This window comes from Hyperoodon ampullatus, assembly GCF_949752795.1.
Source record: "Hyperoodon ampullatus genome assembly, chromosome: 15".
In the NCBI taxonomy this organism is placed as follows: domain Eukaryota; kingdom Metazoa; phylum Chordata; class Mammalia; order Artiodactyla; family Ziphiidae; genus Hyperoodon; species Hyperoodon ampullatus.
In genome coordinates this window covers 26,033,320-26,049,239 of record NC_136928.1, presented here as the reverse complement: position 1 = coordinate 26,049,239, position 15,920 = coordinate 26,033,320, and the positions used below count along the sequence as shown (strand labels likewise).

At 36.3% G+C, this 15,920-nt stretch overlaps 1 protein-coding gene across 1 annotated transcript in view; it reads left to right on the top strand.

Moving 5' to 3' along the window:
• The window catches only part of ALMS1 (ALMS1 centrosome and basal body associated protein), a gene marked incomplete at both ends in the record, with an annotated part of 241,255 nt that overhangs the window by 38,121 nt on the left and 187,214 nt on the right, over nt 1-15,920 (top strand). The window contains 6 exons of the mRNA XM_079720378.1: nt 777-894; nt 2,022-2,347; nt 3,518-3,793; nt 4,049-4,167; nt 4,274-4,423; nt 9,387-9,546. Coding sequence (XP_079576504.1) covers nt 777-894; nt 2,022-2,347; nt 3,518-3,793; nt 4,049-4,167; nt 4,274-4,423; nt 9,387-9,546 — 1,149 coding nt within the window. The remainder of the gene's footprint in view (nt 1-776; nt 895-2,021; nt 2,348-3,517; nt 3,794-4,048; nt 4,168-4,273; nt 4,424-9,386; nt 9,547-15,920) is intronic.

The window sequence follows — 15,920 nt, the reverse complement described above, 5'->3', positions numbered from 1 at the left end:
AATTTAAAAAATATTTATCAACTCATTAAAAAGTAACAACTCCATTGCCTGTTAACATAAATTATCTAATTTTTTAGAAAAATAACTATTTTCCAAACCAAAAATGTTTGGAAGACTAGCGTTGTTTTACTTAAAAAAGAAAAAACCGTAATGTCTGACTTAATAGAATACAGGTGGGTTCTGATAATCTGCTTCTGCATTCAGGATGTTGCTTTATCATAGGTAATGTAGCTTCTGGAAAATTCCAGTGTGTCCTTATGAGAGAATGAGAGTGAATAAGGCAAATGATATGTTAATATTACTTTGAATATAATTTTGACCCCAGGCATCTTCTGAGAGTGTCTTAGGGATGCCTGGGAGCCTGTGGACCACACTTTGATGTAAGATAGGAAGAAACACTCATAATGGTTAGGAGCATTTGCTAAAAAGTAGAGTGTTTAGGTTCAGATCGCACTCTGGCACTTAAGCTATTTGAATGTGGACAAATTACTTAGTATTCTTTAAGATTTATGATCATGTTTCCTCATCTATAAGATGGGTATAAAAATACCTATTCTTCAAGGTTGTTATGAGGATTAAATAAAATATTATATGTTAAGTGCCTGGATCTTGTCAGGCTATTAATAAATGGTATTTGCTGCTGCTGCTGTTATATTATCATACTAATGCTTGTAGAAACTTCCAGATGGCAGCATATTTAGGTTCTTTAAAATACTATATAAGCTAAACAATTAATTTTCAGCATTCCCAACATCTTTATATTTGAAACTTTGCAGTCATACAAGACAATTTCGCTTCTCCTGATTTGCCTTTGCTGACATGTTTGACAAAAGATCAAGAGTTTGGGCCTGATTCCTTGTTTCACCAAAGTGAACTAGATTTTGCACCTCTGAGGTAGGATGATTTATTTTTCTGTTTGCATGTAACCTTTCTACTCTTTCTTTTCTTCTAAGTTGTTACTAATATTAATGACATCAGGTGAGACTTTGGGTTGGGAGCTAGATATTCTCAGTACACACTCTGAAGATAACAAGGCCCTAAATTAAGGCATGATACATGTTAATTTGGCATAGTAATATGTGTAAAAATGAGCCAGGGGACTTCAGTTTCTTTAAAAATAATTTCTAATGTATTCTAGTATATTAGGCATATTTTAATTTAGAAGGCACACTAATTTTCTTCCTTCTAAATCTCCCCTTTTGCTACTCATAAGCCCACACCCATTCTGTAAAAAGCATCCATTTCATGGTCACTAGCTTGTTTGGCACTGTCATTTTTGTCAGCCAATATTGAATGAACCTAGCTATCTCTCCTTCGAAGGAGGTGCGAATATGAACTAACACGATTTTTCTAATAGACACATTGAAATTAACAGTTACTCCAAATTAATGCCCTTTAGTCATAATGAGAGACAAGTCTGGAATTCTCCAAAGCATATTTGGAATTATCCAAGAATATGTTTTCTTCTTTTAGAAATAAAAAAGATGCCTTAAATTAAAAAGTATAAATGTTTACAGAAGAAAAACCTCTGCCCTGTCCTATGTATTACTTTAAAATTACTTTTATGAAAAGTGTTCTATACACAATAGTCAACCAATGATTAGGTTACTGTTTTGTTTGGGGAGTAGCTTACTTAATTGGTTTTCAAGAGCATAATAAATAGAAGAATTAATGCAGGTTAAATGAATATTAAATTATGGTAGGTGATAAACTACACATTTTAAATAGTAAAGTTTGATATTTTCATTTAAAGAATCACTTGGGGGCAATATTGTTTTGAGGGAAGCCTGAGAAAATATCAGGGTCATAGGATGGTAGTTTACCTTCTGTTTTAAAAAAATTTGCTTTGTTCAGTCATTAGCCACCCTAAAGGAATTTGAAATTAGGACTTTGTTTTTCAGTATACTTTCAAATAACCTCGATTTCAGTGACATATCAGTTTTGTATTTTTTCATGTTAGTATTTTAAAAAATAAATGTTTTTAATGTGTTATTTATTTATTTTTAACTGTATATTTTCAGGGGAATTCCTGGTAAGTCTGAAGACACCGAATGGTTTTCTCGACCGTCGGAAGTTAGTGAAGCTTTATTCCAGGCAGCCTCGGAAGTAGCTTCAAACTTAGTTAACAGTTGCTTTAGTGTATCTCAGCACCCACTTATAGGTAGTACAGCTATTGAGTCTCAGTGCTTATTAACTCTTGAACGAGGGACTAAAGAAGAAACTGTTTCACCTGATACACTTGAGGATCTGAAAACCCCCAAAGACTCTGATAGTTATGATGCTCTTTATTCATATATGTCATGGAAGACACAAGAAGTTATACAGGAGCCAGAAACCAATTTAGCTGATAAAGATCAAGTTTCTTTTTCAACTGCATCTGATACAAATGATGAATACATAACTCCTAAAGGAAGTGACAGTTTTGATGCTTCTTGTTCATATGTGCAATATGGGAAACAGGAATCTTTACAACAGTTAGAAAAATATTTAACCAGTAAGGACCGTGATTCTTATTCAGATTCATCTGACACAATTGATAAAAATAAAATTCCTAAGGAAAGTGACAATTTTAGTGCCCCTTTTTCAGATATGCCATGGAGCGAACAGGGAGCTTCACACCATCCAGAAAAATGTCTAATCAGTAAGGACTGTGTTTCTTTTCCACATGAAGTTGCTCCTCGTTTTTATAGTAAAATGCCACATTGTTTTTTGCATTGTTTGTTGGAAAGAGGAGGAAGAGAGGTTCCCTTGACAGCTGATAGTCATTATTTTGAGAGTGTTTATTTAAGGGCTCCTGCTGAGAATGAGATGAAACAAAAGATGGATTCTTTGGAGAGTTATAAAAGAAATGAAGAAGATCTGGGGAAAGAATTATCTCAATGTTTTGAACTAACGGAGAATAGAAATACTTTAGTATTTTCAGAGGTGCGTCCCAGATCTGCAGAAATACAATATATTGAGAATGTTGTAGGTACTGATAATTCTGTAGAAGTGTCAGAAGCACATATACTCTCCACGGGGCATGATACCTCTAAGATGGAGGTTTTTGGTGGTCGTCTTCAGACTATTAAATCCAACTCAGATGAGACATCAGAACAGCTGTATTTTCAAGAAGAAAGAAACCAAAAGCCACCTTCTGCTTTTGGTGGGAAAAATGTTGATGCTACTGAAAATGTAGCCTTTCAGGCAGTTATTGCCTCTATTGAACCTTCTGAGAAAGAAAGTACAGTAAATGAAATCCAAACTGACATCAATAAATCTTTAACAAATGACAGCCAAGAAAATGAACCAAAAAATCCAGATCTTTCCCTATTAAATTATGATGAAAACTTTTTCTTTGATAAACTTAATCACCCACGCTATCAATCTACTCCTGGGGTGTTTGAATCAGCAGCTTCAAAACCATTGTCGTATAAAAAAGATAATGGTGATAGCTCCCTGTACTGGCATCCCAATTTAAAATCACTCCCCAGTGCTCCTCAGGAAATATTCATTAAGCCACTCTCTCTTAGTCCAGAGCTTAAGTCGTCATCTTCTTTAAGTGAAAAATCTCTCAGACAAGCTGTTGGTCTTGGCAAGACACAGTCAGCTTTATTTCAGTATGATACAAACCATGAACCATTTCTTCCCATTGGGAAGATAAAGTCTGTTTCTGCTCTTGACCTTGCAGAGAAGTTAGGATCTTCAGACATTATTTATCCAATGAAAGTATGGACTTCAGATTCTTTGGTTTTACAAGATTTAAAGCAGCACACCTTTGAAGAAGTTGCAGATTCCTCAAACTGTATTTTGGGTAAGAATGGAAACTCTAGTAACGTCACTGAAAGTCCATCTGCAGCTTTAGGAAGCAGCTTTTCAGCAAACTTGGTGGCATGTGATGCAAAGTCACAAGGTGCTTTGCCAGTGATCAGTGATGCGTCATTAATTGCAGTTGGCCAAGAGACATTGCTGAAAGCTGATATAGACCAAGGTGAAATTCCTCCGCCTGTGGGAGCCAAGTCCAGTTTTACTGTCTATACAATTATGCAAAATGACTCCTATTTTGTAGAGGGCCTGCAGGGGAAGGCTGAATCTGACATCTATACTCTGGATGATGATAATGAATGCTGTAGCCTAGATGAAAATGATGTTGTATGCAGGAAAAGAGTTGTTGAACTACAAAGAGAGGTGAGACAATAAAATGATTGTTGGGGAGAGACATGGTCTTTTCCAGTATTGTTTCAGAAAATGGTATTGTTATTTGTTTTTACTTTTACTCTTTACTGTTTCCCAGATATGTGGCCAAGGTGACTTGACTGGTGAGTGCATTAAGCTAGCAGGTTTAGAAAATTTGCTTGATAATCTAGAGATTTGTGACAGCTCCCTGCACTGGCAGTCTACTGTACAGCTACCATGTAAGGAAGAGAGCAGTTTTGAAGAGCCTGTAAGTTTTTCTGTTTGACATTTCTTATGCGGTAGGGAAAGAAATATTTTAGTTGAAAAATGGGGATGAAAGTATAGGGCCGTTTATATCCTCTAATACCAAATTGTGATGTGTAATCTGGTTTTCATCTGATATCCAGGAATATGCTGCATTAATTTGTTAGAGGTTGGCATAAAAGAAATATTTGGGCTTCGTAGACCATGAGACTTAGTGACTTCTGTGGTGTTTTGGAAAAGCCCATCCTTTGGAGCTTGCAGGCCTTTCATCTTGAGGCATCTTAACTCTTCCAAATTGTGCCAGCAAGAACCTTTGGGATGGTGTTAAGATTAGACTCATTCATGGAGATATTCAGTTGTGCTTTTTTCCCCCTCTGGCCTTCAATGTACAGACCTTGGTGTATAGGCCCTGACATATTCAAGTATTTGTTTAGAAACCCCTGAAAGATTTTAACTTCAGAGGTATCTTGAAGTCACAATTTTCTTTTATATACAAGGCTTCATTTACCTGGATCCTTGGATCTTTTGGCTTTAATGTTTCTCTGGTCCCATTGCCCATCCGGTTTTGTCTGATACTGTCAGCTCCAATCTGGATCCCACTTCCTGATAATATACCCTTACATTCTGTTAGTCATTAAAGACAGTTAGGTCATATATGTGGCATACTTAATGTTACTTTCCTTTTCCTATTTTCCCATGTATAAGATTAGTGTGTCATTGGAAAGCTGCTAGTTTGAGTTACAATTATATTTAAAAATATTTATTTATTTATTTATTTCTTAGTTGCAGCATGTGGGATCTAGTTCCCTGACCAGGGATCGAACCCTGGGCCCTGTATTGAGAGCACAGAGTTTCAACCGCTGGACCACCAGGGAAGTCCCTGCAATTATATTTTGACCTTTAGGTTCAGGTAGTTGAAAAGAGAAACTGAACAAAGATATTGTGATGAATTTTTCCTTTTATTTACAATTTATTGAATTTATTTAAAAATTTTAATATAGAGAACTGTTAGGTTAGTTTTATTTTCTTCAACATTCTAGACAATTGTTTAATTCTAATTTTCAATTTGATAACGATGGGGATGAAAATGATAGCTAACACACTGTGCTCAAATAATATGCTAAGAGATTTACTTACATGCCTCAGTTCATTTAGGCCTTTGGTCAATCCTATCAGGGAGGATTGTTGGGGATTATTATCATCCCCATTTTACAATTGATATTTAGGGGGTTAAACTAACCTTGTCAATATACTTAACCACTATACCATAAACTGTTCTTCAGTGAAACCAAAGCCAAGATTTTGCATCATTTTGGCAAGAGTGAAGGTCAAAGTTAGTTTTAATAAGAATGAGAAACAAAATATCAATTTTAAACTTAGAGTTTCTTTTTTCCTTTTTCTTCCAGTTTTATTGAGGTATAATTGACATACAACACAGTATAAGTTTAAGGGATGCAGCGTAATAACTTGACTTACATACATCATGAAATGATGACCTCAGTAAAGTTAGTGAACATCCATCGTCTCATATGGATACAAAATTAAAGAAATAGAAAAAATATTTTTTTCCTGGTGATGAAAACTCTTAGGATTTACTTTTAACAACTTTCATATATAACATACAGCAGTGTTAATTATATTTAAACTGAGAGTTTCTAATTTTTTCGATAGTGCTACTTTTGTAATTTATGTCAACTTTTCATGTAGATAAAATATATTTAAAGGGCTTCCCTTGTGGCGCAGTGGTTGAGAGTCCGCCTGCCGATGCAGGGGACACGGGTTCATGCCCCGGTCCGGGAAGATCCCACATGCCGTGGAGCGGCTGGGCCCGTGAGCCATGGCCGCTGAGCCTGCGTGTCCGGAGCCTGTGCTCCGCAACGGGAGAGGCCACAACAGTGAGAGGCCCAAGTACCGCCAAAAAAAAAAAAAAGATATATATATATATATGTATATATATATATATATATATATATATATTTAAAGACATGAAGATGTATATTCAATTAACAGTGATGTGCTGAGATTAACTCTGACACAATTTCAAATTTTATTTGCCCTTAACTGTAGGGTTTTAGTCCAAGGAGGATGCTGTTCTCTATATTGTCTTTCACTCTTAGCTCCCTTCTATGATCTGGGAGTTATCTAATGCTAATATGAGGGAAACAATGAGCCAGACGTGGTGATAATCTTCCTGCATGGCCCAGCTTGCTCTCAGGGGGTTTGCCTACTCTTCGGTTTCTTCCTTATTCTCATCTGTGTCTCAAAAGAGGCATTCATACTTGTTTGCCTCACTTTGATACGTATCCGTCATTCTCTAAATGATTATTTGGGTATCCACTTATGTATGATGTAGGTTGGGGCTATGAAGAGACTGTGGAGAATTGGAGTCAAAATCCTGTTCAGTTACTTTGTTAGCCTTGTGCCTTGGGAAAATGATTTTGGAGGATCACTCTCCTTCCTTGTCTACATAAAGAATAGGAACAATAATAATCAACCTCAAATATTGTTATGTTAAATGGGGTGTAAGGAATGTAGCACTTACATGGTTAGTGACTGGCTGTTAGTTCCCTTTACTGAAACTAGACCATTAGACTCTTACCAGGGCTTTCCTACTCTAATTCGTTATTCTGTTCCTTCTCTCTCCTTGTTCCTGGCAGCAGCATATTACATTCTTTTAGTGTCTATAATAAAATACTGTTTTAGTATCCTTTATTTTGGCCACATAACTCTTAAATATTATTTAAGGTTGACTCCTTAGATTTCTTTCGTGTTTATTTTGTTGGTTCCCCCTCCATCCCAAAGAATTTGTTTCCTCTCAAGGTTTAAATGCTTTTCTCTGTGTGGATGGTTATCATCTCTATTTTAAGACCCTAGTATTATTTCTCCTAGGTAGACCCATATTCTATCTTGCATGAAATTTTCCTGTGAATAGTCCCAACATCTCAAATTCACCTTGCTTAGATCAGAATAACTCATTTTTTCCCTAAAATCAGAGTGACTTACAGATTTTCTCAGTTCTTATAGAGTTAGCATTTCTTGGTTTCTTCATTGTCTTTGATTCTGTGTTCATTATTGATAAAAACGAGGAGATAAACCAATCTTGATTTTTTCCCTCCTGACTCCTTTAATTTTTAGTGATAAACATCTGTTAATCTCTTAAATAACTACATCTTACCTTTTTCATTCTGCATTTTCTTTTTTATTAACTGCTCTAATAATCTATATATTCCGAAGCTTTGAAATGTTATCGAAGTCAAGGTTGGAATAGAAATTTTTTTCCCTACGTTTGGAAGCTTTAGGGGAAAACTTCTATTAAACACAGTGCATGCATGAGCACACACAAGTATTTATCTATCATATATGTGATATATACAGTTGACTGTGAACAATGTGGGAATTAGGGGCACTGACCCTCTGCGAAGTTGAAAATCCACAGTTGGCCCCCTGTATCCCCGATTCCACCATATTCATGGTTCTTCCACATCCACAGATTCAACCAATCTTGGATCGTGTGTAGTACTGTAGTATTTACTACTGAAAAAAAAAATCCACGTATAAGTGAACCAGTGCAGTTCAAACCCATGCTGTTAATGAGCTGCATGTCTCCTTTGGCAGTAGAATAATTGAAAACTGAGAACTTTGTGCTATATTTAGAGCAGGGTTCCTCTACATTATTGCTTTGGGATTGGATAATTCTTTGTTGTGGGGGGCTGTTCTGTGTATTTTAGGATGTTTAGCATCATCCCTGGCCTCTACTTACTAGATGCCAGTAACATTACCCCCACTAAAGTTATGACAGCAAAAAATGTCTCCAGGTATTGCCACATGTTCCTTGGTGGGGGGAGGTGGGGGAGTGCAAAATCTTCCCCATTTGAGAACCATGGGTCTAGAGAAACTATATGGGCAGTAGAAGTAGAATTATTTATTTCCACATTCTGCCAGCTTCTTAAGAACGTTTGTTACTACACACTGAAAAACCCTTCATAAAAGAGGATAGAAAAATTCATGCTTATGTACATTTTTAGACTCCCTCCTGAGAGGGCAGCACTGGAATAACTTTTTAGGAAAATAAAAGTGGTATGTTGTTTTTATATGAGAGTATACTGTGAATTTGGTGAAAAGTTGTGTAATGTTTATGTACCAACATCAGTACTAATAGTTTCTAATTTCTTTTTTTTTAAGATATTTTTTTGATATGGACCATTTTTAAAGTCTGTTGAATTTGTTACAATATTGCTTCTGTTTTATGTTTTGTTTTTTTTGGCTATGAGGCATGTGGGATCTTAGCTCCCTAACCAGGGATCAAACCCATACCCCCTGCATTGGAAGGGGAAGTCTTAACCACTGGACCGCCAGGGAAGTCCCCTCTGATTTCTTTTTTAACAAGGACTTGCTGGAATGTCATGAAACTTCAGGAATTTCTTTTTCAGCACTTAACCTTTACTTCATCAGTTTATATTTCCCACTACTTTTGTTTCAAAAAATTTGAGAACTTACGTTTTTTGGTAACTGATCACAGATACAGTTCTTTGATGCGTTTAGTTTTCTTCTAAACATTTGTGGATTTCTTGAAAATATTTCTGTTCTCTCTTCCCTCCTTTCCTCTTTCCTTTCCCTAACATACCTCTCCTTCTTAAAAAAAAAGTCCTTGAGCTTGTCAAGAATATTACCGTAGTTCAGATCATACTATGTTAAGTAGCAAACTTCTGAGTAATAGAACACTTCTAGGTCTCCTATCTGTAATATTCTATACAGGTAGACTTCCAAACCCTCAAATAATTTGTAGAGCCTTCCTGGAATTAACCAAACAAGATATGACCTATATATGAATTCAGGAGGGTTGAGAATATGATCTTGAGGAACTGGTATAACTGCTTAGCATTCATTTTCATAAAAATGAGGTTATTTTTTAGTAGATAAAGTCTAAAATTAATCTTATTTTCTTCATTTTTTATCTCTTTTCATAGGTATGTCCTTCTAATATGGACATTAATCAGTCTTTTGCATCTGTATTGCCTCCATTTGTTCCTCATGAGCCAACTAGAGAGTTGGAGTATCACTCTTCAGATCTCAGAATGTTGAGGGTATCTCCTGACACTGTGCCAGGGACTCTCAAACATTCACCAGGTACGTAGAGAAGGAGATATTAAGTGTCCTTATGACTAGCTTGTTAAAAATATCTTGCTGTGCCTAATTTTTTACTTTTAAACTCCTGCAATAATGTTAACTTTGGATTAGATGTATTTATAGATCCTCAGATCTTTTATTAGATGAACCATTTGATTTTCATTGCATTCTTCATGACAGTGTTTAGAACTGAATTACCTGGAGGAGTCTGATACTAGAGTCAGTTTGTTTCTGTATTCCTTTCTGTGACTTGAAGGGAAAAGGGAATTAAATGAGCATAAGAACAAATACAAGTTTACAGAGAGGAAACTGAGAGATTAGTTTTGAGGTAGAAAGCAAGATTGTCTGCTGAGGGAGGTTGAGAGTTGTGGAGGTGGGTTAAGGGATTTGAGGAGAGTGGCTTGGTGAAGGCTTAGAATTTATGTTGAAGTGAATAGGGGATGGAGCTGACCAAGGATAAGCAGATGGATTGGCAGGTAGTTCTGAGAAGTCAGCTGAGGTTGGAGGTGCCTATCCTGGACGTTTTCATGTGTGTGAAATCATACAATATGAGATCTTTTGTGGCTGGCTTCTTTTACTGAGTACGTTTTCAAGATTTATCCATGTTATAGTGTATATTGGTACTCATTCCTCTTTATTGCCAAATAATAGTCCATAGTATGGATATGTCACATATTGTTTACCTATTATTCATCAGTTGATGGACACTTGGGTTTTTTTCCACTTTTTGACTCTTATGAATAATGCTGTTATGAACATTCACGTACAGATTTGTGTATTTGTTATTTTTATTTCTCTTTGGTATATATCTAGGAGTGGGAATTTCTCATTCATGGTAACAGTGTTTAACATTTTGAATAACTGCTAAACTGTTTTCCAAATAATATGCACCATATTACATTCCCACCAGCATTATCAGGGTTCCAGTTTCTCCACACCCTCAACAACACTTGTTTTTCTGTCTTTTTGATTATAGCCATTCTGGTGGCTGTGAAGTGGTATCTTGTGGTTTTGGTTTACATTTCCCTAAATGTTATGTTATTGATTTGAGATTTTTCTTTTTAATGTAGGTATTTACATTGATAGATTTCTAAACACTACTTTAGCTGTGTGCCTTAAGCTTTGGCTTGTTGTGTTTTTGTTTAAATTCATCTAAACTATTTCCTAATATACTTTATAGGATTTTTGTGCTTTTAAATTTTACTGAGGCATGTTTTATGTCCTACCATAATGTTTATCCTGTAGAATGTATGGTTTGCGCTTGAGAAGAATGTGCATTCTGCTGTTGTTAGGTGGTGTGTTCTATACATGTTTCTTAGTTCTCGTGGGTTTATAGTGTCCAAGTCTTCTGATCCTTGTTGATCTTCTGCTAGTTTTCTCCATTTTTGAAAGTAGGGTATTGAAGGCTCCCATTATTATTGTTTGTCTGTTTTTCCCTTTTCTGTCAGAATTGTTTCATATATTTTGAGACTTTGATATTAAGTGCATTTATGTTTATAATTGTTATATATTCCTGGTGAATTGACCTTTTTGCTGTTGTCCGTCTTTAATTCTAGCAACATATTTTTTTTGTTTTAAAGTCTATTTTATCTTATGTCTGTGTGGACTTTCCAGTTCTTATGGTTGCTGCTTGAATGTTGCATCTTTTTTCATCCCTTTACTTTCAACCTATTTATGTTTTTGAAGCCGAAGTGTATCTCTTGTAAATAGCTTATAGTTGTATCTTTTTTATTTCTTAATTCCAGACTGACAGTCTTTGCCTTTGATGTGATTGTTATCAATAATTACATTAAATGTGAATGGATTAAACATTGGATTTACACTTGCTGGTTTACTTTTTCTTTTCCATATGCCTCATGACTCTTTTGTTCTTCTGTTCATCCTTTACTGCTTTTTATTGCATTAAGTGAATATTTTCCAGTATTTTAATTTCTTTAATAATTTTCTAGCTAATTTTTATCTTTTACTTTTTATTTTTTTTAAATTAATTAATTTATTTTTATTTATTTTATTTTTGGCTGCATTGGGTCTTTGTTGCTGCATGTGGGCTTTCCCTAGTTGCGGCGAGCAGCGGCTACTCTTTGTTGTGGTGTGTGGGCTTCTCATTGCGGTGGCTTCTCTTGTTGCGGAGCATGGGCTCTAGCTGCGCGGGCTTCAGTAGTTGTGGCATGTGGGCTTCAGTAGTTGTGGCTTGCAGGCTCATTAGTTGTGGCACATGGGCTTAGTTTCTCTGTGGCATGTGGTATCTTCCCGGACCAGGGCTCGAACCTGTGTCCCCTGCATTGGCAGGCGGATTCTTTTTTTTTTTTTGGTACGTGGGCCTCTCACTGTTTTGGCCTCTCCCACTGTGGAGCACGGGCTCCGGATGCGAAGGCCCAGCGGCCATGGCTCACGGGCCCAGCTGCTTCGCGGCATGTGGGATCTTCCCAGACCAGGGCACGAACCTGTGTCCCCTGCATTGGTGGGTGGACTCTCAACCACTGTGCCACCAGGGAAGCCTGGCAGGCGGATTCTTAACCACTGTGCCACCAGGGAAGTCCTAGCTAATTTTTAAAGTTATATTATTAATGGTTCCTGTAGGGCTTATAAAATTTATCTTAACTTACCAGAATATACTCCCAGTTTATACTAACTAAATTCTAGTGTGATACAGAGATGTTTCTCCTATATAGATCTATTTCCTCTTCTTTGTATTTGCTATTATTATAATACATAATACAACTATGTGTTACAAACCCAAGAGTAGATTGTTACATTGTCATAATTATTTATATAACTTTATGTATTTTAAAGAAGCTCAGAGAAGTAGAGAGAGCAAATATTTATATTTATAGAGCTTATTACATTAATATTTGAATTTATTCTTATTTCTTACTCTCTTTATTTGTTCCTGTGGATTTGTTATCACCCAGTGTCATTTCCTTGCTGTACTCTAAGTTTGCTCCCATGTACTTCCTTTTGTTGTTATTGTTGAATATGTTACATTTCTATATGTTATAGCCCCAATAATACAATTATATATGTGTTGTTTTATGTAAGCTGGCTTTTAAAATCTGTTAGAAGAAAGGAAAATATGCAAGTGTCCTGTCTTTTTGTAATTACCTAACATAATTATCTTTACTAGCACTATTTGTTTTGTTCTGTAAATTCGAATTACTGTTTGGTGTCACTTGCTTTCAGCCTGAAGAACTTCCTTTAGTATTTTTTGTAAGATGGGCCTGCCACCAACAAATTCTCTCAGTTTTTGTGTATCTGGGAATGTTTTTATTTTATCTTTTCGAAAGATAGTTTTGTTGGGTTTTGAATTCTTGGTTGACAGTTTTTTTCCCCAGCACTTTGAATATGTCTTTCCACTGTATTCTGCCTTTATTGTTTCTGATGAGAAATCAACTATTCTTATTAGTGTTCCATTGTATGTGATTTGTTTTTTTCTTGCTGCTTTCAGGATATTCTCTTCGTCTTTCAGCATTTTGATTTTGATTATGATGTGTTGGTATGGATCTCTCTGTTTATCATTGAGTTCATTGGGATTCTCAGATGTGTAGAATAATGTTTTTCATCAAATTTGGGAAGTTTTCGGCCATTATTTTTTTCTGCTCTTTTCTGTCTCAGATATCCCCCATTATACATATGTCAGTACACTTACTCTTGTCGAATAGCTCTCTGAGCCTTTGTTCATTTTTATTTATTCTTCTTTTTGCTGTCCTTCAGCTTGCATAGTCTCTGTTATCATCATATTCACCGATTCTTCTGTCTGTCCCTATTTACTGTTGAGCCTCTAGGAAATTTTTATTTTAGTTGTACTTTTCAACCCCAGAATTTCCATTTGCTTCTTTTGTAAGTTCTATTAGCTTATTTTCTATTTGATGAGACATTGCCATTACCTTCTCTTAATTTTATTTTTTAATGTTTCCTTAACATCTTTATTGGAGTATAATTGCTTTACAATGCAGTGTTAGTTTCTGCTGTATAACAAAGTGAATCAGCTATATGTGTACATATATCCACATATCTCCTCCCTCTTGCCTCTCCCTCCCACCCTCCCTATCCCACCCCTCTAGGTGGACACAAAGCACTGAGCTGATCTCCCTGTGCTATGCGACTGCTTCCCACTAGCTGTCTGTTTTACATTTGGCAGTGTATATATGTCCATGCCACTCTCTCACTTCGTCCCAGCTTACTCTTCCCTGTCCCCATGTCCTCAAGTCCATTCTCTATGTCTGCACCTTTATTCCTGTCCTGCCCCAAGGTTCTTTAGAACCAATTTTTTTTTTAGATTCCATATATATATTTGTTGGCATACAGTATTTGTTTTTCTCTTTCTGACTTACTTCACTCTGTATGAACAGTCTCTAGGTCCATCCACCTCACTATAAATAACTCAATTTCGGGCTTCCCTGGTGGCGCACTGGTTGAGAATCTGCCTGCTAATGCAGGGGACATGGGTTCGAGCCCTGGTCTGGGAAGATCCCACGTGCTGTGGAGCAGCTGGGCCCGTGAGCCACAACTACTGAGCCTGCGCGTCTGGAGCCTGTGCTCTGCAACAAGAGAGGCCGCGACAGTGAGAGGCCCGTGCACCACGATGAAGAGTGGCCCCCGCTTGCCACAAGTAGAGAAAGCCCTTGCACAGAAACGAAGACCCAGCACAGCCAAAAATAAAAATAAATAAATTAAAAAAAAAACTCAGTTTCATTTCTTTTTATGGCTCAGTAGTATTCCATTGTATATATGTGCCACATCTTCTTTATCCATTCATCTGTTGATGGACATTTAGGTTGCTTCCATGTCCTGGCTATTGTAAATAGGGCTGCAATGAACATTGTGGTACATGACTTTTTGAATTATGGCTTTCTCAGGGTATATGCCCAGTAGTGGGATTGCTGGGTCGTATGGTAGTTCTGTTTTTAGTTTTTTAAGGAACCTCCATACTGTTCTCCATAGTGGCTGTATCAATTTGCATTCCCACCAGCAGTGCAAGAGGGTTCCCTTTTCTCCACACCCTCTCCAGCATTTATTGTTTGTAGATTTTTTGAGGATGGCCATTCTGACCAGTGTGAGGTGATACCTCATTGTGGTTTTGATTTGCATTTCTCTAATGATTGATTAGTGATGTTGAGCATCCTTTCATGTGTTTATTGGCAATCTGTATATCTTCTTTGGAGAAATGTCTGTTTAGGTCTTCTGCCCATCTTTGGATTGGTTTGTTTGTGTTTTTGATATTGAGCTGCATGAGCTGCTTGTATATTTTGGAGATGAATCGTTTGTCAGTTGCTTCATTTGCAAATATTTTCTCCCATTTTGAGAGTTGTCTGTTCGTCTTGTTTATGGTTTCCTTTGCTGTGCAAAAGCTTTTTAGTTTCATTAGGTCCCATTTGTTTATTTTTGTTTTTATTTCTATTTCTCTAGGAAGTCGGTCAAAAAGGATCTTGCTGTGATTTATGTCATAGAGTGTTCTGCATGTGTTTTCCTCTAAGAGTTTGATAGTGTCTGGCCTTCCATTTAGGTCTTTAATCCATTTTGAGTTTATTTTTGTGTATGGTGTTAGGGAGTGTTCTAATTTCATTCTTTTCCATGTAGCTGTCCAGTTTTCCCAGCACCACTTATTGAAGAGTCTGTCTTTTCTCCACTGTATATTCTTTCCTCATTTATCAAAGATAAGGTGACCATATGTGTGTGGGTTTATCTCTGGGCTTTCTATCCTGTTCCATTGATCTTTATTTCTGTTTTTGTGCCAGTACCATACTGTCTTGATTACTGTACCTTTGTAGTATAGTCTGAAGTCCAGAAGCCTGATTCCTCCAGCTCTGGTTTTCTTTCTCAAGATTGCTTTGGCTATTCAGGCTCTTTTGTGTTTCCATACAAGTTGTGAAATTTTTTTGTTCTAGTTCTGTGAAAAATGCCTGTGGTAGTTTGATAGGGATTTCATTGAAGCTTCTTTTAATTTTTAAAGCATGATTTCCTTTTCTTCTTTGAACATATTTATAATAACTGATTTGAAGTCTTTGCTGTCTAAATCCAAAATGTTGGGTCTCTTTAAAGGCAGTTTCTATTGCTTGCTTGTTTTTTTTCCTGTGAATGGGTCAGTTTTCTTTTTCTTTGTGTGTGTCACAACTTTTTGTTATAAACTGGGCATTTTAGATAATATATTGTTGCAGCTCTGGATACTGATTCCCTCTCTGGGCTGAGAATATTTGTTATTGTTTTGCTTGTCTGGTTATTTAGTGACTAGTTTGGAAGTGAAGTCTGTTTCCCCTGCAGTATGCACCTTCTGAATTTCCTCACTGGAAAGCGGAGTCTTTTTTTTTAATTTGGATTTGCATTTGATTATTTTATTTTATTAAAAAAATATTTTATTTATTTATTTGGTTGTGCCC